This window comes from Vanessa atalanta, chromosome 10 (genome assembly GCF_905147765.1).
Source record: "Vanessa atalanta chromosome 10, ilVanAtal1.2, whole genome shotgun sequence".
NCBI classification, from domain to species: Eukaryota; Metazoa; Arthropoda; class Insecta; order Lepidoptera; family Nymphalidae; genus Vanessa; species Vanessa atalanta.
In genome coordinates, this window is record NC_061880.1 from 4,198,799 (window position 1) to 4,222,797 (window position 23,999).

Consider the following 23,999-nt stretch of genomic DNA (forward strand, 5'->3'; position numbering starts at 1 on the left):
GTTTAATACTTTTTTTTCTGATTAAGCCTTCAGTTTAATGATCAGATTTTTTTATGGAATAAATATACGCTGAAATTTTTTAATATAATTTAACATTGTACTAAATTTTTACGCACTTCCGTATTCAAAGCAGCAATAGTTAAATTGTAACGAAAATAGATGTATATATCGATGCCTTTAAGATTTAGTTTCGATACACATCGAATCAAACAGAACACGATCACATTTAAAAACAATTCTGGAGATTATTATTATTTATTTTTCTTGATGCATGATAAGATTGAAGATAAAAGCAAGTATAAATAATTCAGTAAAAGAAAGTGAAGAAAGAGTAAAATAAAAAATACAAGTCAGATTGTACAAAAAAAGAAACCCAAAACTGGACCAATTCAACTCAAAAAAGACACAAGTTTGTGCTTATCATTATCAAAGTTTGTCATATCTCCACGCTTTGAGAAGATTCTTTGCCTTGTTACTAGGGTTAGTACTGAAATATTTGCCGTCGATATTTTGAGCGTCCTTCAGATTCGCGATGAATTAGAAGATAAAGCTAAATTGGCATCTAAAAAGCTTTGTTTACTCTGCAAGATGAGACAGTTCATCACGGTGGCCCATCGCATAAATCTATACAAGAAACAAATTCGGTCTCACATGGACTCTCACCTCTGGGCGAGAACTACTAAGTACCTTCCTTTAATTTGACCGTATTCGACTTAGATGATCTCGATTTGTCGATGATCAAGCCCTTTCCGACCTGCCTTTGCTTTGATCATTTAGCTTCTACCGCATTGTTTACGGGGAACGTTGCGTGGCATTGTTTGGGTTATTCTCGGCCGCTGAATTTCATCCTAGGACATAGCCTCAAAATTTTAAATTTCTTCCGCACCACCAAAGTCCCTAAGTCCAGTAATCCAAATAACAGCATGATTTTTAAGGCATTTTCAGCCTCGTACAACCACTCTTGGTTCCACACCAACTATCGCCGGCGACTTGGGAACCTCTGAGAAAAAATCCTACTTATTTGCAATCACTTGCAAGTACTCCGGTTCATGTCCAAATTCGTGTCCATCAAGTGAGTATACTGTTCGTTTACCATCTATGCCATAAAAATAAAACGAAAAAATCATTGTAGATCGTAATAAATAAAAAAGTTAATTTCTGAACTGTAACGTCTGAAACTGACAACATTAGATGTCAATTTGTCAGAAGAAAGAAACTGAGTTGATCTTTCCTTTAGCTATTGAGGTTATGTTTACTACTGCCTGCCAAATTCAAACATGAATAAAACGGGAGCTACTCGGTATCAAAAGTTTTTAAAAGCTGAGAAGGCCAAAACAAAATTAAAAGGGAAGAAAGACAAGGAACTGCCCAAAGGTACTAATGTTACGAAAACAAATTTTAAAGTAAAAAAAATAGTCTTAAAAGAGCAACTTAAAAAGCATGGTCAGAATGAAGCATTATCGACGCGGAAACTAAATTTAAAGGAGCTATTATCTCGACTCAACCATTTTAATACCCACTCGCGAACTGATGCACTCGACGGAGTGAAAGAGCTTATAACACTACATCCAGAAGTCTTAGAGCAACATTTGGGAGACTTGATTCATGGAATTACGATGTTAATTTTAAATATAGAAAAAGTGGTATGTATATACAATCATTGTTGTTATTATAAATTAATAAAAATAATTTTTAATTATATAATTGAATATTTTTTGTAGGTAAGACAGCGAGCATTAAAAGTTCTGCACTTAATTCTCTCTAATGTATCTGCTGAGAAACTGGAACCATTTTTTGATATAATGTCAACTTACTTGAGAAGTGCCATGACACATGTTGACAGTAGAATTCAGGAAGACTCACTTTTCTTCCTTGATATACTCTTGGCATGCATTCCTTTAAGAGTTGCTGAAGATTTCCATAAAATAACACCAAACTTTTTGGATATGATATCAAAGCAAAGAATTGATGCAAAACCTGGTAGAACATTGACAGTCAACTTAAGCAGCCAAATTACAAGTGTTAAATGGAGAGTTAAAGTTTTTCAACGTTTGCAAGAATTTTTGCAAAAGTATGCTTTATATAAGGAAATTCAACAAGTAGAAAGAACTAATTATAATAATGGTAATAACTTACATTCCTTCAAACTGAATCAATCTAATTATTACCCATTATTTAATCCAATTTATACATCAAATTGCAACATTTCATGTTTTTCTGCAAAATCTTCAGAGTTGCAGGTTGATGAAGTAGAAAAATTTAAAGAATATACTGAAACTTTAATGCCATTACTTTTTGCAACATGGCTTGAGGCATGTCCAAATAGGAAGTCTGATGCCAATTTTGATATGGTCATCAATGAAGAAACAGCTTTGTTATTAAGATATATTCTGAAAGTTATTACTTTGATAAGATCGTTTGTAAAGTATTATAAGGATAAATATCCGAGTTCAGATATTGATATCACATTTTCCCAAAAGTATAAGTTTCTGTTTAGCCAACACTTTCTTAACTCTTTTCCTTATATTACAAATATTAGATCTAAAAAATTGTCAAAGAATATTAGTCCTGATGATGAAGTGATCAAAGATCCAAAATTAGTCACAGAAAACTTAGAAATATGTCATCTTTTCATTATGTTAAACACTAACTTAAATTTAAAAAATCAGAATCGTGAAATATCTGTTGTACTTAAATATATTGAAAAAATATTTAATCAAAATATTGACAGTCAAATTAACAATATTGTTATAAATATAATGCATTCATTATTTTCTGCTGAAATTACTGGCTGGACAAAGACAACATCAGTTCTAGATAATTTGTTCAGAAAAATAATTTGGATATATTTTAATAAAAGTATGTCGGATATATCTAAGCAAGAAATATTTACATTGCTGTGTAAAATTGCATTAACGGAAAAGTTATCACATTTTCATTCTTGTGAGCCTTTTGAAATGTGGCTTAAAAACTTACCTGACATATTATTAGGACAGCAATTAAATATTCAAACAGTTAATATTATTCACAAGTTTGCAGTAACAAATAACAAATTATTTAATTCTGTTATTAAACCTAAGCTATTGAACATTATAAAGAATCTTCCAAAACTAGTAATAATAAATGCTGGTAATAATACAGAGAGTTATCATAAATTGTTATCAATTTTTTATTGGATAAAGGTATGGGACACAGAGTCTCTAAATTTGTTAGAAAGTCAATTAATGGACAATGTGTACCAACCAGATCATGGAAAATACATTTTTGACACGCTTAGGTTAAGAAGTGGAGGAATTTTATAAATAAAAACATGAAACACTCTTATTTTATTTAATCAAACACAAATTCATTTGGGATACAGGCTCTTAGCATACTTTTTAAAACACTTGCATAACAATGCTATGTAACAGTAAGCTAAGCTTTAGAAATACATAAATAAAATAAAGTATTTCTTCATAAAGATATTATATTTTAAAATAAAGGAAATCAATAAAATTATCACAATATCATCTCAATGAACACAATGATAATATATAAAAATATTGTAGAAACAACTTAATTACATAATTAAGGAACCATATGTACCGAAGTTATATAACTGCAAATAGCCGAAGTAAATAAATAAATAAATTAATATCTATTACCATAATATAGCCATTTCATGAGTATTTATTGTTAACACATAAGCAATAAGAATCTGGCCTAGAGAAAAATAATGATTGGATGAACGCCATTTAAATTATTGACGTGGACGTAGATTATAAACTTATTCAAATAAAAACGCGAAATAACTAATGTTTTCACTGTGTTTCGTTTGAATGTGAATAAATTAAAAGATTAGTCTAATTTAATTACATTGGAGACTGCACGTAGTTTTGTTATTAATCTGATGCAATGAAAATAAAATTATAATATAATAAAAGATATCGTAAATTAATTGAAATTTTTAGTATACTGGTACATACGGACAGCCTCAAGACAAGATTATTTCTAGCATGCTCAGAGACAAAAAGTCCATATTTCTTTCCTATTTAACTATTAGACTATAATCATGATATTCACTTAATGTCTCTCAGCAAATATATAGATAATTAGAACTAGTCTCCGTCTTTCAATTAATATTTATTATAAATCTATATTACAAAAAAGTCTAAATTTGAGTCATTTATTTTGGCATTTTTTGGCTAAAATTATAAATTACCAATTAGTTGATGAAAGGTTTTTTTATGTCAATAAAACTAGTAACGAAATGTCAAAAATCAAATTATAAATAAAGTACAATAAATATTTATTATAACATCGATTGATGTTATGTTATATTTTACATTTATTTGTATTCCCATCCCATTTATTATTGGCTGAAGGCGAAAACGAAATGTTTCACATTTATAACATTATCAGCTTAGCAAACATTTTTTTTTTGAGAATGAACTCAAATTCTTATAAAAATTACATAACATGTGCATTACATGCTTAGAAATGTCCTTTGATAATTGCACGTGCCTGATGTACCGTAAAAGGTTAAGTTAAGTATTTGGGCAAGCTTCATAGCTTAGCTATGTTTATACAATTTAAAGGTATTCTAAGTTGGTAACTTTAGTTTTCTAAGTCGTAAAGCATTATTGCACAAGAGAGTAATACTCGATTTAACGTATCTATCTACAATAGCTGTCATCGCGCAGGAGCTATGAACTTAATTTAGCATTGTCATTCGATTTGCCTGTAGCCTAGTGTAGCCATGCGGTGGACCTTTACTGTTAAATTAAAATTATTTAATTTTTGATCTTTCATTAATACTGAATCCTGGCAATAAAGCCAAAATGGTCACAGCTTCAACAGGTAAGTCTACAAACTACAATTTAATCATATGATAATTAATAAATAGTTTATTTAGATATTTATTAATTATATATATAGATATATATATTATATTTAAACATTAATATATAACAAATTATAGAAGGCATACAAAATCAACGTAACTGGCGTGGAGTCTTAAAATGATATGTAAATGACATGATTATTTCATTTTCAAAATCTAGAATTAGACTGAGTCTTATACCGAACTTCTGCATCACATTTTGATGTGTGAATTAAATTTAATGGAATCAACGAATAGCAAATATTTCTAGAGAATGCAGGCAAGTGTTCAAATAAATACATATTTAGATTATTTCGAGACTATCTACATTATTATAGCAAGTTAACACGAAGGACTACGCGAAACTATATCATAGTTTTTACTGTATTTTTTTTAAATATATCTTGTTTTAGCAAACGCGGATAGTTTTTAATAAATAATATTTGCACGGTTTTATAATAATGCCTATATGGATACAATTCGATCTATTGTGTTTTCCTTTTATTAGACTTTTTTGCGCGAGGTATTGTAGCAGAGGACGACAGCATTGCCTGAAAATAAAAAATAAATAAATTCAAAACTAATTCAGAAAAAGCATAAGCGGATCCCATTGTCAACGACATTTAAGTTTAATAAAATTAGATGTCATTTAAATAATTACTACAAATAATAGTTGTTATTAGTATAGACAAACATAAATAAACAATAATACACACAGATAACAAATATAGTCTAAAATAGGAATAAAACACCCACAACACGCATAAGCAAATAAAAAGTAAAATATAACCAACAATATACTAACATATTTATATTTCATAAAGGACTTTGTTAAAAAAATATTGAACACATCGGGTTAGTTGGGTAGGTATTCTTTATTGAATTTATTTAAAACTATAATTTTATCATGCAAACTGAACACACAAACAACTAAAAAATAAACATACTGTTCGATGCTGTGCCTCAGTATCAGAAATGGATTCGGATATAGGATCGACAATTACACATCAGTGCATTTTGATGTGGTCGGTATTTCTTCGTGTAAGGAAACGAGTTTGTACTCAGGATGATTTTCTAACTTTTCATTAATAACTTTTTGTAGAGCGTCACTCTTTTCTAGAATATCATTTGGAGCTTTTTCACCACTAGCGTCGTCTTCGAATGATGCTTGTGTAATTTCAATTTGAGGAATTTCATTTTTATAGCTATGTGTATTTAAGTCAGGACAACTTTGGAATTCGTCATTGATATTTTCAATAGACGATTTCCTACTGATATCTGACAAATTTGTGTCAGTTATTGATTTATCGTCAGTTTTATGCCAAAACACTAATTTACTTGGTAGTTGAAATAGTTTTCCTAAAGCTGAGCTTCCTTTAGAAACTTTTGCAGGAGAGATAGATTTGCGACTTCTTTCTTTGTCAGGCTCAGAATCCTCATTAAGTTCAAGACTAAATTCTTGTGATTTTTTTATAATATCATCCACTACTTCGTTTGCAATAGAAAATTGAGCATTTATAGTTTCCAGGCTCTCATTTTCTTTTTCAAGAATATTTGGATTAATATTAATTAAACTATCCTCACTATTTGGCGCAGTTTTAGAGTGTAATTCCTCTCCTTCAAGCTCGTTTGCTTTTGGTGGAAGAGGAGCTTTACTTTTCCCATATTTGCCTTTTATTAATTTTCTGCTACTTTTAGGTGTTGATATGGGTGTTTCAAACGATGCTTCTTCGTCACTCTCTATTTTTTCGCCGTCATTTGGTGATGTATCAAAGAAACTTGAATCAGTTACTTCTTCAGAGACATTGCCAACTGATGCTTGCGCATCAATAGACGATGTGTTTGTATTGTCAATAGTATGAATAAAGTTATTATCTGATTTACAATTTTTATTAATATCATTGGATAATTGATTATCTTCATATTCTTTCGTATTATTACTATTACTAGGCTTACTATCAATATCGATAGGAATGTCTGTGTTCGAGTCTTTTTTTACAGTTTCTTCTGTTTGTTTAGATCTATCAATGCTTTCATTCTCTGGATAATTGTTTACTGACGACGTTTGAGTCTCCACAGTGGCTTCTGTTTGGTCCCGTTTATCTGAATTACCATTGTGGTTGTTAGAGTTATTGCTCAATGGATAATTACCTAGTACTTGTATAATTTTAACCTGGTCTTCGACATATTGGTATATAAACGGAGGATCGGTGTGGGATAAGAAGAGGGGAGACGAAAAATTAACGAGAGGGGGCATATTTGTATAATCTATACTATCGTCGTCGTGGTGCTCCTCGATGATAACTTGATTATCCTTTAAATAAAAATTACTACGTCTGAATCAAGAGAAGTAAAATAAACGAACATAAATGATGAAAAATATATAGAATAAATAAATAAATGCATCAAACAGTCTTATTGTAATACTGCACACCACTATTATATAAATCAAGCAATAATTTGGAACATTAAACACTACCATTTATAAATTACGATATTAAAAGCCCATCTATATAATTATTTTATAATTTTATTGTAATATATTTTTAATATGAGGTATTTAGGGTGTGTACAAATATATTGTCGATATTTTGCATTTAAGTGCAATATTCTACTCCAATAATCTCTATACTATATCATGTGTTATAGTTATGTATTTTGTTACATTAACCATGGCATAGGAACCAATTCATCCTATTATTACATTGGGAATTATATAAAATGTATATATAGTTTTGTTAATACAATACGAACCATTACCAGCACCAAACCTACCCTGATTGAGCAATCAATTATTCATCTTCAACCTACTTTCATTTCTTTTAATATAGCAAACATTCATCTAATTAATCAAATATTGTTACAATAGCGTATGATATTAAAATGGTGATAATATATGGACGCACTTGAATTGCTATATGAAATTCGTCCTCTTAAAATTAGGAAATTAAAATTAAAAAGCTAATCACGAATAAGACAAATCACGCTCAATTGGTATAACCATATTCAATAGGTAAGGTTAATCATATAACCTTAAATGGTATAGTTAACATAAATTATTTTATTTTAAAAACTATTTTAAAAATGGCCAGTTCCCATATGAAGACCTGTACTGGTAAACTAAAACGAATCGAAACTTCGATTTCAGTTAAAACTCTGCGTCGGAACGGGTGTAAAATTAAAACCAATTCGTCCCGATACAGGAACCGGACACGAGTCTTCCAACCACCGAGGGCAGCTCACGATCAAAGCGTGTCGTGTTTCAAGTGCGTCCTAAGCGAGCGCGGCGGGCGGCGTTACCAGACCTCGGCGGCGGGCGGGCGCTTGATGGCGGTGACGGCCGTGCGCGAGGCGCGCGCGCGCCGCCCCGCGCCGCCCACGGACGACGTGCGCGTCAGCGACGACGAGTTCTCCGCGCTCGAGTAGCCCGAGCTGATGTCCTCCGTCGACTTTATGTGGCTGGGGGACACGGGGAGTTACTGTTTATTCTCATTTTAATAATCCCATTTTACGATGGTAGGAATGATTTACTAACTGGCCGATGCCCGACACCGTTGAAGAGATAGAGAAGGAATACTGTCGCTATATTTATTTTTGCTTATTTATGTTTTTTTTTGTCGAAAATAAATTAAAGACTAAATTGGTGCGTTATATGATATACTTGAATTAAAAACATTTAAATTTGTTTTTAAAATATATACCTGAAATCTGGTTCATCCATGCGTCCTCGTGCAGGACGGACGTCCACGTCTACCTCCGGGAAGTACATCGGCGAACGACTGTTCGACTCCGATGCGCTCCGCCGAGTCGCATATCCGCTGTAAAATTACACCAAAACTATACATAAAATAAATAAAAACTGACCTGAATTACCCAGTTAAATTTAAATGATGGGCATTTAATCATTACTAGATAATAAACATGTAGTGCCGTAGAATAAAATTCATATTAACTTGTGCTTCTCACAATGTAATAAATTCACACTAAGTCCCCTGAGGAGTAATAAGCATACACTATGGTATCCATGAAACATATCATAATGTATCGCGGACGAAACCCCGAAACATAGACAGATATCCAAACCAGTACCTCTTGACCGAGCGCCTGATGAGCCTCGGCTCGGCGAGCACGTCGTCCGCCTCGTCCGCGGCGCGCTCCTCGCGCGGCTCGCACTCGCTCAGGTCCGACAGGCTGTAACTCTTGCGGAGCTGCTGCACTAGACCACCACCACCCTGGAAGTGGCGAACACTCTTAGGCGATGGTAATGGCTTATGTCAAGAGCATGCGGACAATCTGTCTGTCTCATGATCCGATGTGACGGCAATCTTAAAAAAACTGCGTATTTATCAACTTCGGCCTGATTATTTTTATGATTCGACCGCATGGTATATCTGCTTCGAACCAGGGACCTTATTATTCTGAAGTCGAACTGACTAACAACTAGCTCAACGAGGTAGTTCTCACTAGTATAATATCTCGCTGGCCGTAAATGTATCGACAAAACATAAAACAAACTTTTATAAAAATTTACTAATCGTTCAATTGCTTTCGATGAAGATAAATAATTATTGCATAAAATATGTGGCAACACGAAGCTGAAATTTCATTATAAAAGAGAATTATAATAAACAAATGGTTTCAGTTTTTAAAATAATCAAAAAATCTATTTACAAAATGTTGCTGTTTCTAATAGTTAAGGTTTTAGCATAGGTGAGCAAGCAAGTTTTAATAAACACCATTTAGCAAAAAAAAACAACAATGAATACTTACTTTCATACGACGCGCAAGCTTCTTGTGGCTAGCACATGCAATGTGATTATATCAATTATAAGTAAACTTTGAGAGGTCTAGAAATAAAGTAGCGTTTACAAAACACTATATTTATTTAAAAGTTAAAAAAATATCAATTATGCTAAGTCAGTCATACGTTACAATAAAACTAAGAACACAGCATACAAAACCGGTGATTTCACAATAAAATACATTTCATGCAAAATAACACTAAACAATGACCTTTGATAGCATTACTATGGACCGGATGGAAAATTAAAAAAAAAACAGAAAAAGAAAAGTAAAGCTTATTTTTTGGTTGACTTTACATTTACTTTGATATATATTTATAAAGAAAGAAAAAAAAAAACTTAAAGGGTTTGTTTCGATAAAATACGTTCAGATTAATAACAAAGTGAAAGAAAATATGAGCCGGCAGGAACTTTTTAAATAGAACAGATAGGTACTAAAATTTAGTCCGAAATATATCTTGGACTTGATCATAAACATTTCTAGGCATCTATTAAAATCACAGTTGCGTTTTATTAGATCATACGTATCGAGTCAGTCGACCGTTAGTTCCCGTTTGTTTTCTATTGCAGCTTGACTCCTGGTACGACGTCCCCGTGACCTACTTCGAGGTTTTTTCTCTTTATCTTTTGTAGTTTTACGTTTTCGAACAACGTTACCTCGACTGCGAGCTGATGATAAATCAGGTTCATAGTCTGGATCATTGGAATCGCCGTCGCCAATTGGTTCATTTTCGTCATTTTCATGGTCTAATTCAACTATTTCTACAGGGCTAGCCGTGTTAACTGATCGTTGAAATTCCATTTCTTCATAATCATGGTAACCATCTGTGACGTCACGATCTTGAATAGCTCGCCTTACTTCACCTTGCTCGGGGACCGGAAGATTTAAGTTCTGAGTGATGCGGTTGATAGGAAAAATTGGAAAAGAATGGGTGGGGGAGGAAATTAAAAAAAGCGTGTTAATAAAATTAAAAAAAAATACAAAATGTAGGTATTTTAAAACAAGCTGATGCAACAAATGTATGCTTAGTGGTGTGGACATGATTGATGACGAAATGTTTGGATTGAAAATAGTGTAAGCAGTGCGACAAGCTATCATCTGTGTTTTGTTCTGCTGTACTTTGTTTCGTGATCAAGCATGCCACAATTCCAATTAAAACACTATTACGTGACAACAACGGGTGAATAAAACAAAAATTGACAATTGCTCTATAATTGCTTTTACTTGATAAATTTTGTTACGGGTTATACCGCACTCCACGTTTATATGGACTCAAATAAGAAAGGCTGGACTTTTGTGTATATCTTCCACATTAGATTTTAAATTATTATATACTTTTATGTTCCTGGTTTGTATCTACTGTAAACATCTTATTTGAGTACAAATATTATAAGAAGCATGCTATTAAATAACCTACTGTAATGTTAGGAGGAGACTTACTTTGATAGCAGTTTGCATAATAACAGTTGTAGCATAGTTGACTCCTTTTGTGCCCAAATTGAGCACTGTGTGGTAACCCTGATCTTTGGCTTTGGCTATGTACTCATCGATCTCCTGAAATTTATTTAAAAAGTCTCATGTTATAAAAGCAAAAAAAAGTTTAAATATCTAGTGTATTAACTCAACTCAACTTTACCCATAAATAAAAGATTTGCTATTACGAAAAGAGACCGAATAATTTATGTTACCTAAATATTTAGTAGTGATCAAGCTTCAAGGATACTTTAAAAGTGATTCATACTCTCTATTTTATCTTAGGCTGTATGATTTACAAACGAGTGTAGGTTTGTATACGTTATAAGATATTAGACCTTCGTGTTTTGACGTGACTGTAATCATTTCGTACGTTATATGTTAGGTAAGATGGTTATGAATGAATAATGCTTCTTACAATATATATATATATATAATTCTACTGTAAGTGTAATTTAACTCCTCCTAAACGGCTGACTGATTTTAATGACCTTTTTATGTGGGCATTTGAGTGGGATTTCTTAATGGCTTAGATTGACGCTACAATCGGGTTCGAGTTTTTTTTAAAAAAAATCTTATTTCATCCGTATGTAGTCGGAACGGGCAGTATATACTTACTTTGATAGCATAACAGATATGATAAGATTTTTGTCTTTTTTGTCTATTTTTCTCTATTATTTATTTTAAATAAATTTATAAATCCAAAGTAAATGTATCCTATCTGATAGTCATAATTAATATAGGCAAGCAATTCTCAATGAGCTGTGATGGTTAGTCCCATGTCCTATTTAGAACGTCCGATATACTAAATTAATTAGAGACATTGAACTCGCACTTTGTTTTATTGTATTACGTATCACATTCGTATCAAGTCATATAAGGAGATACGATTTATAGATATCTTAATAAAAGGAGACTACTTCGTCGCACGTACTAGCACAGGAAGCTGTCCGCTATATTAAATTGACATTCAACAGGCCGGGAATTTGAAACCTGTGCTTCGACTCAAATTATACGGAGTTAAAAAAAATGATTATAATTACGTATATAACCTTGAAAATTATTTACATATTATCTCGTTCATAATTATTAATAATAGATTATACAACTATGGTCATTGTATATAAACGCAATTTTACCTGCTCTCGTCTGCACAGCGCTGGGTGGACAAACTTTCTGTAGAGAATCGAAGACCCTTTGGTGGCTGGCGACAGCAGCCATAATACAAGTACTATCTTCACTTCGTAATAGAAAGGGAACCAAGACAGAAACACGTCTGTGAATGTCTCCGTACATGTGAATAGGGCGAACACGATCCAGTACATCATCCATTTTACCTGCAATAAAGATAATTTTAGGAATTTTAAATAAGAATAATATCCTTAACAGAGCCGAGATAGTCCAATAGTTAGCATTTGTAATTTTTCACGTTATTTATTCTTGTTTATAATTCATCTCGTGCTCGACCGTGACTAATAACATCGTGAGGTACCCTGCATGGTGTCCTATGAAAATCTCATTGTGTATACTTTTCCAAATCTTCTTTACAAAAGAAGAGGAGACATTAGCCCAAAAGAGAGACATTTACAGAATATTATTTTCACTTTTAAAAAATATTCGCCTTCATACACATAAAAACATATGTGCAGAATTTTTTAAAGTTTAATTTCAATGGATTAATTTTTATTGTTGCTAACAATGAGTAAAACAAAGTACTCAAGCATTGTAAGTTTATTGCAATACATTATATGATAAGCAAAATATGGAGCAATAGAGTATAGCACCTGCACGCTATACTAATTGCAATAGACGAGGTAAAGGACACAATACGAACTGAAGCGTTTCGAACAAGTTGCGCGCACGCCCGTGACAAGGCCAGCGACGAATGTTTTGTAAGCAATTTGCACTAGATAAAGTGTTTATAATATTATTTACAGATACGTTTAAATAATAAACACTTCCTAACAAAACAATACTCACGTATTCTTTCAAGTTCTTCGTCCGTACAGCTTTGTATGAGGCATACGCCGGGTAGAGAGTCCCAAATACTAATCTGCAAAATGGATACACGACCAGATATGAGATCATCCTCGGAGCAAACAACCCCGTTGTCACGGCTATAAAACCGAAGTTAGCTAAAGTAACACTTGGTATGCATTTACTAAGCGCCACCCCCAAGTTAACAACGAATCTATTTAACAAATGCACTTTCGGATCGAAAGCGAAGTCATAGTAGTCGTTGCTGTGTTCTGTGCACGGGTTGTATTTGACAATTTCACTTTTATAAACGTTAGATGTTACGGCACGAGCGTATTCAGCCTCGAGTTTTGTGACAATGTGACGAACACTGGACAGTCCGAGACTCAAAGTCGGCAAGCCGGGGTTGTCGTCACGGTTACGCGCGCGACCTGCCTCCATGGATACGGGTAGCACATCTAGTAATGGTTTGTTTACGCTGAATTCGTAGTAATGTCTTCAGAGTGCGCCCGTATGATCCGTATGTTCGCGGTCTGGATGCTTTGCGTATACTGGTAGCGCAAGATTACTCTCGGTATAATTGCGTGCTACAGTTTCAAATCAATATTTAGATTGAGAATAAGAGTTATGCACGGACATAGGCGTAAATGATTACTATAAATAGAAAACTTAAATAGGTTATGCGTTATATTTTTGCGTCCGAGGTCAAAATGTACTAGTACGGTATCCGTAGCATTACATTTTGGGAGCTACAAAGATAAGTTACTTTAACATGGCCTTAAGTGCACAATGAGAACGTAAATGGCAAACAAGACGTTTTTCAGTCTGCAAATTTAGCTACAAAAGGAAGACGATTGAGCAAGTTGTCGTGGGCGAACCGATGATGATTAAGATCTAAAGAATTTCAACAGATGTACATCGTATAACGGTTTCAATATATTTCGCTTAAGCATAGTTAAATTGGATACGTATTATTTAACTCGTAAGCTTAATACGTATTATTGAGTTTTCAATAAAAGAAATAATGGCTGTGGGTAGTAAAAATAGCGCTTAAAATTACCATTTGTCATCGCACTATTACATCACGCGACTACTCTATTTACATAATAAAATTATTATCCAACATTTCTATGCGGTAAAAGTTCCATCTGCGCAGATAAAAATGACCGAGATATGAGGTTCGTTTCTATAGTAAATGACGTATATGTTAAACCGGCAAGTAACATTGTGTGACATCTTCAAATCAATACATTATTTAAATCATTTTTTTTTTATTTAAGTACTATATATTGTTCATAGAAAGAAATAAATAAATTTATTAAAACCCAAGGACAAATAATAAGCAACTGATTGAAAAGTTACGAAGCGATTTTTTTTTTACATTTAGAAGAATAATAAAAAAAAGGTTTATTTACAAAGAAGAAACATTCGTGGAGAATTATACAACCAGCTCGTTATCATTAAAGCACCAAATGGCTTCTATCGTTAATCAATAATTAACAATATGATAACATAATAAAAACGAGCAGGAAACCAGTTCATGCAAACGACTACAATTCACCGACTGATGAATAACAAACGACCGGACAGCGTAGCGTTTATGCCTTCTTCAATTTAAATTGCACTAACTGCTTGCAGACACTTGTGAGGATACATATAAAGGTGCATACCGATTCTAGCATTCGTTAAATATCGTATTTCAAGCGGAGTAATCAGAACAGAAAATACGTTAAGCGTGACTGCTACACTTCCATATATAGACAGTCCTCTAGGAATCCGTACAATATCGTACGAACGATACACACACGAATCGTATAATACATGACTGATTTACTAATTATACATTTATAAATTAAAAAGTTCAAATGATCTTTTAATTTATATGTCCATGAATTTTTCAGCCTGCCTTTACAAAGTTTCCCTAACAAGTTGCTTTGCTATAGATAGATAACTAACAATCGCGTATTGTTCGTTGGGTTACAAACAATGCTGCGTTTATTTTCGTTACTCTATCATTATGACTTGTGGAATGACTGCAGCTGTTAATCTTGTGTTTTGTTAACTAATTAACGGTAGTATTAAGTGGTAGTATACTAAGATATTAAATTAAATATTCTCAAACGAAAAATTAACTCACGCAGAAACGTAAATATTATTTTCATCTTTTTTTACACAAGTAAAAGGTAATATGTATATGATTGTTTAAAGTATTTATCGTAACAAATAATTACAAAAAAATATTTTTTGCAGATCTGTTTCAAAGCAAATAAAAATAATGGTAAACGTTACAAATTAAACAAAATTGATAGCGAGAGGTGATGACGCATTTTGTTAGACCGGATATTTTAAATTTTAAATATAATTTTCTATGTTTCTCTCGTTTTTTTTGTTCAACATTATAGTTTAGAACACGAACGCTGACTGTTATAATAAGGAAACGTACGAACTAATGAAGCATGATTTGGCCGAGTTTCACATTTTACGATTACTAAAAATAAATAGTTTAACGCAAATCCCTTCACCCGATTCAAAATGACCGCGCCTAGTATTTGTTATTATATTTGTGATTCTTTTTTATTTATACACATATTTGGGAAATAAACAATTATAACAATATATTTTAATTTAATAAATATACATTTAAGAAAACCATAAACAAGATATATAAAGAAAGTAAAACAGTTTTAAAGTAATTCAAGCTGATATACAAAGAGGAAAATAAACATTGTATTCATTGTTTACTAGCTATCAGTCCCGACTTCGCACGAGTAGAATGAGAGTCTACATAGAACGGTTATATTAACGGACAAACATATTATTTTTTTATTTATACGGCCTACGCAGAATAAATTACCAAAGTTTCATCACAATCTCATACATGGTTTAGCAACACAGAGTGCAAATATTCATTTTTATTTATAAAGAAGAGGAATGAGATTAATCTAATCTCATTCTTGGTCATGAAGGACAACTACATATGGCGGAACAAATTACGACACTTATGGTGGGTGAAAAAAAAAATAGCAGCCGAATCATTAATAAATTATTCTTACGAAATATAAAAAGGGTCAACTGTTCACTATTATAGAAACTTATTAATAAAACTTAGTTCATCCATATTACACGCTCGTAAAAGTTCAACTCGTAACGTAGAAAATAGAACTCAATATAATTATAAATATTCTTTCCTACTATCCCGCAAAGCATATAGGTCAAGAACCTCTGATCCGGTTACGGATATCGAAAACATTTTTCTAGTTATAATAACCTCTTGCGTCTACAGTAGGACAACTAATTACAGATATAATATATAAAAGCATGACGTGTATTATTTATAAGCAAAACTAAATACTATTAATAATATTTTTGAAGTCCCGATGATATTTAATCTTGACATCGTTTTCGATTTAGAAACAATTGTGATTAATATTTGATGCCAATAAGATGTTCTTTGTAGTACGCATTTGTTTTAATACGTTGAATTATACAGTTAACTAATGAGACTTCAACGTGAGATGCACATGCTATGCATTTTAATCAAAACCCTTCGGTCGAAGCTAAGCGTTATAAAACAAAGTAGGTCGACTTGAACAAGTAACTCATATTTTTCAAACAATATTGTAAGACAATAAATTCTCTGGGGCTATTCTTGTAACAGGTTTAACGGAACGTAACCAGTTATCCTTCTATAAGGCACAGTCGTATCGTAATTCGTAATAAACGGTTACTAATATTGACTGACTAAAATAATAAGGCGTGCTGCGTGCATGTTGGATTGTTCCTCAATTTCTAACATCACGATACGCAACGGTTACTGAAGCGTGTATGAACACACAATGAACAATAGATTATTGATTAAAAGTTTATACGTCTAACATCATTAATCTTAAATCTAAGATATTAATTTTTATCTGGAGTACTATGTCTGTATTTGTGTATAAAAGAATGGTTAGTTTTTACATACAATTTAATAAATATGTTTAAATAATATTTCAGCGACTAGGATTGAAGTTTGCATAATCCATTTTTGTCCATTGCTATGATCAATGCTTTCGAAGCTTGTTACCATAAGATACGGCGATAAGATGTCTCAGATAAGTTTTGGTGTGTAAAGAAAACAAGTAAATTCATAATAACATGTATTAAAAACCAATCAGTTGTTACATTACGCTGAGTTAAATATAAATAACAACTACATGGTCCTCGTAATAAATCGTTATTCTGATATCGAGTTTCGTTCTCGAAGACATTTAACAATTGAATTGAACTACGTCACCCGTAAAACTGGGTAAAGGACCGAACATCAACCGAGGCTGTGCCTAAAAAGGTAAACCAAGCTGTCCTAATAAGAGCATAATATGTCGAAGTCAAGGTGTACGACCTCCGTAAGACGCGAATAAATCGAGCGCACTCAGAACAGACACTAATAATTACAGTAAGCGAGGACTGATTGACAATAAATGATTCACAATACAGTTAAGTGTCAATGCACTACACTCGTCTTCTATAGAGGCACGGCGCGAGCGCAAGCCGCGTTCGTCACGGACTAAAGCATCAACTGCACCCCAGAGGCGAACGCCCAGCGTCAGGCCTCACCGAAAATAGCACCCGGCAGTGCACTGGGGCACCCTAATGACGAAACTTGGAATGCCAGCAAGACCAACTTCTTTGTCTTAATTATCGCGATCTATGTCGCGATCACTGTCGGTATTTAGTTTCACGAATGTGAACAGTCATTCACTTAACACATAAAAATATAGTTCTTCTATCACTGTTGATGTAATATTATTATTTAGATTAAATAATGTCACAGTACCAACACTGTTACAGCGAGACACCAAATGTCTGAAGGTGAAAATAAGATTAAAAGGTTTAAGCATGCTACAGTGCTGCCAAATTTCAGGATGGCTAGTTGTTCTCAGTCAAACATACTTGGATGGCTGCCAATATAAGACGAAATGTGGCTATTTGCAAACATATGGCAGTGTAAATGATTGCTATCTTACAAATGTTTCCTATAAATTTCAGATAATAAAAATAAAATAATTGATAATGTCAACTGTCTTTGGTTTTTATTTAAAGCCAATATAATAAAATAAACATAATAAGTTTTATCACAGGAACTCCTACAAAATTATCTTTAAAACCGTTTATAGAACTATGACATTGTAATATATAATGGGTAAGTATTTTAAATATGTTAAAAATGGTATAAAATAATTTTAAAAAATCCAGAAGTAATCTTATATCAGTTTAGGCCAAATCAGTAAGATTTCTGTAATTTAAGAATTAGTCCAAAAATCTATGAGTTATACACTAATATTATGTATAATTCTAATAATTGGCATTAGAAACTGAATTTATATTCTTATATTTTTTACAGACAGTATCAAGAGGTGCTTGCCTATACTTCAAAAAGTTAACCATGAGACTGAGAAGTAAATCAATTAATACTAATATTTCTATTAATATAACTCAAATCAAATTTGATTTTTAAATCCAAATAAAGTTGTTGCGTTGTAGTTGCCATAATTATAATAAAAAATGAATTATTTTTTAGGTTAAGATATAACAAATATACAATTTTGTTTTACCATATTTTATAATGAATATATTTTTATTTAGATGTCTATTTAAATATATGGTTGTATATAAAACCTATTTATTTTTTCAATACTATGAATACAAAATTATTATAAATGACAATATATGTCTTTAGAAAATCTTCTATCCATAAAACAAATATTAATCAAATATTCACTGTTATTTAATAAATAAAAATGAACAAAAGAATCTTCTGGAGAAAAATGTTGCTCTAATTTTCTACTGTTGGTATAGTGTTGCATAATAACATGATTTTTTCATTTATTATCTTGATGTAGTTTTTTATATATGTCTAACAGAACTATTTTTTTTATGTGATAGGTGGCAAACGAACAGGTGGCTCATCATTTAAATTGTTTCTTAATTGCTTAACATCAATACAAACTACATTAAATATTAATATCAATTAAATGCAGTGTGCCTATAAGAAAAATTGTTTTAATGTCTTTAACCTAGATGAAGAAGTAATGATTTATTTAAAAAAAAATGTTATCTATCGAATTATTAAAGATTATTTAACCCCTTAAGTAAAATGTATTGTAAACTAAGTATAATACTCATTGCGATCTCACATGTCAATATAGGAAATGCATCCAGTATATTAAAAAAAAATTACATTTATTTCAAACAAAACGCAACATATTTATTTCATGATTTATTAACCCATTTTTATAGAATACTACTGCTGTGTATGTTTGAAATTTATGACTAATTGAGTAAAAATATGTTCGATTTATCGTTAACGAGTTAAATAATATTAAATTTATAAGAAATGTGTATTTGAATTAGATATATTCTATAATTTTAAAATGAATGCAAATAGTGTGCGCACAAGTGTAATTATATTCAAACAAAGAAAGATAGCAGACTAAAAATATAGGCAATAAATCAGACCTATCCAGATCCCTATAAAAAGAGAATTTATATTTTTATACTTACATTACCAGTCGGGAAATGATCGACGATATCATATTAATAGTCACATAAGAAAAACTCACTAAAAATAATCATTAATGTAAACATGACAAAACACAACCGCCTCTCAAAAAGACCAAACCGCCATATTGAATCGAACTTATGTTTTGATCACGTGATCTTAACAATCAATATGACATTTCGTTTAAAAATTAGAAATGTAATGAAAAAACAAACTAAATATAATTTATTTAATTATGTAGAATAAAGAAAAAATTATTAATTTGACTTAAAACAATGCTTAATATGTTTTTATTTTACATTAATATAACAAGAATATAGAATATTATAATTGAATACTATTTATATTAAGTGCGCCATCTGTGAATGAATAGAAGGTACGCTTGTAAGACGCCATCCATTATACAGTAGTTGTACTACAATATGACAAAACATTAGATCTGATGTAGGATGTACGAATTAAAAAGTGGTTTCACTTGCGGTAGCTTTACCGATTGAACGTTCAACTAAATGTGGTCGGATAGTAATATAACCAGCAAATTTCAGAAGGCGTTCTTGCTACTAGCAGGTGTATATTTTTGCTATGTACTATTCAAATCAGCCGCCTTTACCTCGTTGGATTTTTGTTCTTTGGAAGATTTCACGTAGTGTCGTAGTTTCTCCTCGCTCGACGTACAGTGTAGTGTGTAATGCGTTTGAGCGTTGTGTTTCTTGACGTTTGTGTAGTTTTTTTACTGTGAATAATGTGATTGTGTAGTTCGTTATGGCATTTAGATACCGTGAAGATTTGGTCGGCAAAAGATTTCTCTCTGTGAGTGGTGTTTCAAAAATAAACGTGAATAAAGTTTCCGAATGGGGATGGAAAGCTGGTGTTATCAGAGCAGCTTCACATAAAGATAACAAGAATAAGGAACTCCAGGTAAAGCTTGTTGATTAAGCGCAGTCATTTAATGAATAATAAGATAGGTTTAATTGATCATTTTATATTTGGTTTATCTTAAAGTCAGAAAGACTTCACGTGACGTTCTTATAAACACATTAACTATTTATAGATGTTTAATGATATTAATTAATTATTTAATTTATATTGCAACTCAATCATCATATAAGTTGTAAATCATGTTTCAATTTTAATAATGAAGTCTCAGTAAAGCGTTATTGTGCAAGTAATGCTACTTTTATATTCATTTTACGCTAAAAAGTAATGTTATTACAAATAAGTATATTAAAAACTCAACTAAACAGTTTTATTCAAAAACACAAATATATTTTGATAATCATAAAACCTAAAATGCATAGAGATGAAAGTTGGCACATCCGTGCGTCATTAAAAATACCAACGTATAGCCGAAATGAAGAAAAAAAAAGTTCTTATAATAGTTTTTATTCCATTTATTTATTAAACTCTCCTTTCCTATAGCCCGCATGTACACAATATCTAGGATATTGTATATACCCGCGTATTATATCCTTAAATAGATAACATTGAATAAAGTATCGGTGATATAATTTAAAAGAACATACTGTAAAATCTAGTTCCCAACTAAATTGATTTTCCTTCGACAAAAATTATCTCATCTCATGTTATGTATTTATAATAAAATATATAATAACTTACTCCATATTTATGTATAATCACTGAATTATTTATTGAGAATGTAAATAATCAAAACTTAATATATTTTATATACATATAGGTATGTATAATTTTTATTACAAACGTTATAAAGTACTTAAATGTTTTAATTTTTTTTTTAATTTTATTAAAGTAAGAAATGGTTTTCATAAATTCTTTTTTCTTTACAAAATTCTATTTATTTTAAATGATTTCGTAAAAGATTATACATATTATATTTAAACACAAATAATAATCTTACAACGTGCTTATAGTACGGATACATTATTAATATTCTTCACTTATTAATTCAATACACCATCAAATACTTTTATTCGTATCTCTTAAGTTTACATCTAAATAAAGTTAAGAAGTTTTCAAGTATTCACATCAAGTTACATCATTAATAATTATAAAACCAGTATAGGAATGCGAACGAAAAGGTCACCAGAACAAAGCAAAAGGAGCAATTAGGTACGCTAAAGACTAATTAGTACCAATTTAGATTACGAAATATCGGTAGAAAATATAACGTAAGTAATAACAACTGTTGATTTAATTCCCTAACATATATAAAGCTACTTTCATATATAAATGATGTTAGAATTGTGCAATCTTCTTACGTCACAAATTGGCACCTGCCTTGTATTTATCTATTACGTATATTGGGATTAGGTTTAAGCGTACAAAACCGAATGCACATGACTGGGGGTTCAACGACCCTACTCTCTCTGCGTTCGATGCACCGCCCGTACGCAACGTTTGAACCGAGACCTGCCGGACCCGATCAAAGTCCTAAAAAAAAACTGATGTTGGACTTTCAAAGGAATAAAATTTACTTTATGTAACTAATCCAACCGTTAATAATTATTTTTAAATAGTATTTCCTGAAGATTGTTCGACCTTTAAACCTCACTTATCTATATAAGTACTCGTAGTTCAAAACAGTACAAAAAAATTAAATTCACATTTACAGCATCTAACAGAATTAACGTATGAAATTAAGACATAGATAGGTCGTTACGTATCTAGAAGGTAAGAATAAAACAACTATATGCCTTGATATAACAATACCGATATATTTTCCGAGTAATAACGTCCGAAATGCACTTGCAGAATATTACGTACTGCGCTGTACGCTCATCTGCAGGTATAAAACTTTCAAAATCAAGAGATACGACAGCTCCACAACGATGCGCTCGCCCGCTATGTTCTCCATTTATAAATAGACGACATCTTTCTACATTGCACGCTCTCCCGCCGAGTGGGAAACGCCAGACCAACACACAACTACACACCACTACAAATATAAGAATATTTGTTTAGATTACCTACTCCTTCTCGGATCAGAAACCAGTTGTATTCGAACTATAACTGGTTATTTGGTCAGTATTAAACGTATTTGAGATCATTTACCAAGGCAGTTTATAATATTTGGTGAGATCGAAACAGTCAACATGAAAAACTATTTTGATCGCTTTCTATGAACATTTATTTAGAAATATATACAGGCCAGAGAAAAAAGTAAATATTTTTAATTTCGTTAGGACGTGTTTTTATTAAATACCGAATTATAATAATTATGTTGCAGTAATATTTTTTATAAAATACCGTGATTATCCCATTGCTGGATACTGATCTCTTCTCTCAATAAGAGGCTTGAATTTGCTTCGATTAAAACGAACGTGTGAAAACTTACTGGGATATTTCGACTCTGCGTCATTTTAAACCTCGTCAAATCTGTAATTGTATACAACAAAAGCAGCGCCATTGTCTGATTTAATTTAAAGGAAAATGAGACGTGAGAAATGTGTATGTATATAATGCATTTTTACAAACCATAGTAATATATCTAAGTAAATGACCTTGTAAATACACGAAGAGCAAATATTAATAATCTATATGAGTCTTCATAGAACGTGGACTCGTTGACATCAATGATATCATACACTATCTAAAGATTTAACACGCTGACGTTTAATTAATTCATTTAAATATAATATACATATAAATAAACCTATCAACATAATGGGCACAATACCCTGTTATCCTTTCATTGCTACTAATAGATATTCCCTGGAAGAAGTAACTCCAAGATGATGCCTTTGTGTTATTGTGTTATATGTATTGTTTGCCATAAAGACTAAATACATGACCCTAACATTTTATAAATACATGATTATGTAACATAAGCAGAATACGGATTAGATTAGGTTAACTTTAACGAACTAGCTGTATAATTTTCTATCGTATTTCTTAAAGGTCTTCGTATATGTTGATAATTGTGAGAACAGTAGATACCTACGTATCAACAACGAACAATGCCAAGTGAAACTCAATTTTATCAGAGAGAAATGTCAATATTAGACACTCGTCTCATTTCACCCGCACAAATGATTATTGTATAATGGAATTAATGAAATCTTACGAAAACTTTGCCTCTGATATATTGTTTCGACGATTTTGTAGAATATTTTTAAATATTTTAAAATAAGAAGTACAGTCTGTACTTAATTTACGGACGTATAATTCTATTGTTGGGTGATATAAAGTACGAGAACTTTTGTTCTGAATTCATCCAAAATGCAATAAACATCCTCCTTTGTATTTTTGGTCACTTAAACTGTGTCCGTAGACATTGATTTACAGGCCCGGTTTATTTTCTAATTTTGTTACTTGGTTATTAGACGTTTTTTCGAAATCACTTTGGCGGTAGAATAAATCCCCATA

The 23,999-nt window shown here is 31.6% G+C and overlaps 3 protein-coding genes across 5 annotated transcripts in view; 2 read left to right on the forward strand and 1 right to left on the reverse strand.

The window, feature by feature from the left end:
• Nucleotides 1-1,215: 1,215 nt before the first annotated feature.
• LOC125067026 (testis-expressed protein 10) lies at nt 1,216-3,437 on the forward strand. The gene is made up of 2 exons (XM_047675401.1): nt 1,216-1,643; nt 1,722-3,437. Exons 1-2 carry the CDS (start codon nt 1,278-1,280, stop codon nt 3,300-3,302), a joined length of 1,947 nt encoding a protein of 648 aa, XP_047531357.1. The 5' UTR covers nt 1,216-1,277; the 3' UTR covers nt 3,303-3,437.
• Nucleotides 3,317-19,789, reverse strand: LOC125067025 (hybrid signal transduction histidine kinase D-like). Of its 3 annotated transcripts, XM_047675398.1 has the most exons (9): nt 19,658-19,789; nt 13,118-13,190; nt 12,277-12,474; nt 11,105-11,218; nt 8,951-9,093; nt 8,563-8,679; nt 8,167-8,320; nt 5,809-7,175; nt 3,317-5,412 (listed from the first exon to the last, which is right to left on the reverse strand). In XM_047675398.1, exons 1-8 carry the CDS (start codon nt 19,687-19,689, stop codon nt 5,862-5,864), a joined length of 2,145 nt encoding a protein of 714 aa, XP_047531354.1. In that variant the 5' UTR covers nt 19,690-19,789; the 3' UTR covers nt 3,317-5,412; nt 5,809-5,861. The 3 variants fall into 3 exon arrangements, with proteins under 3 accessions (XP_047531354.1, XP_047531353.1, XP_047531355.1); XM_047675397.1 differs by lacking the exon at nt 19,658-19,789 and having other exon boundaries at nt 13,118-13,780; XM_047675399.1 differs by lacking the exons at nt 11,105-11,218; nt 12,277-12,474; nt 13,118-13,190; nt 19,658-19,789 and adding an exon at nt 9,632-10,181.
• Nucleotides 19,790-20,318: 529 nt separating this feature from the next.
• The window catches only part of LOC125067006 (lysine-specific demethylase 3A-like), a 133,195-nt gene continuing 129,514 nt past the window's right edge, over nt 20,319-23,999 (forward strand). The window contains exon 1 of the mRNA XM_047675370.1: nt 20,319-20,573. Within this exon, the coding sequence (XP_047531326.1) occupies nt 20,418-20,573 (156 nt within the window). The 5' untranslated portion in view covers nt 20,319-20,417. The remainder of the gene's footprint in view (nt 20,574-23,999) is intronic.

Bases quoted from the DNA above. Each gene is read 5' to 3' on its own strand.
- LOC125067026 (XM_047675401.1), top strand. From the start codon at position 1,278: ATGAATAAAACGGGAGCTACTCGGTATCAAAAGTTTTTAAAAGCTGAG. The intron at 1,644-1,721 runs GTATGTATATAC...TATTTTTTGTAG, and splicing joins TTTTAAATATAGAAAAAGTG to GTAAGACAGCGAGCATTAAA.
- LOC125067025 (XM_047675397.1), bottom strand. From the start codon at position 13,555: ATGGAGGCAGGTCGCGCGCGTAACCGTGACGACAACCCCGGCTTGCCG. The intron at 11,219-12,276 runs GTAAAATTGCGT...AATAAATTTCAG, and splicing joins CGCTGTGCAGACGAGAGCAG to GAGATCGATGAGTACATAGC. The intron at 9,094-11,104 runs GTAAGTCTCCTC...CGCCACTTCCAG, and splicing joins TTATGCAAACTGCTATCAAA to GGTGGTGGTGGTCTAGTGCA.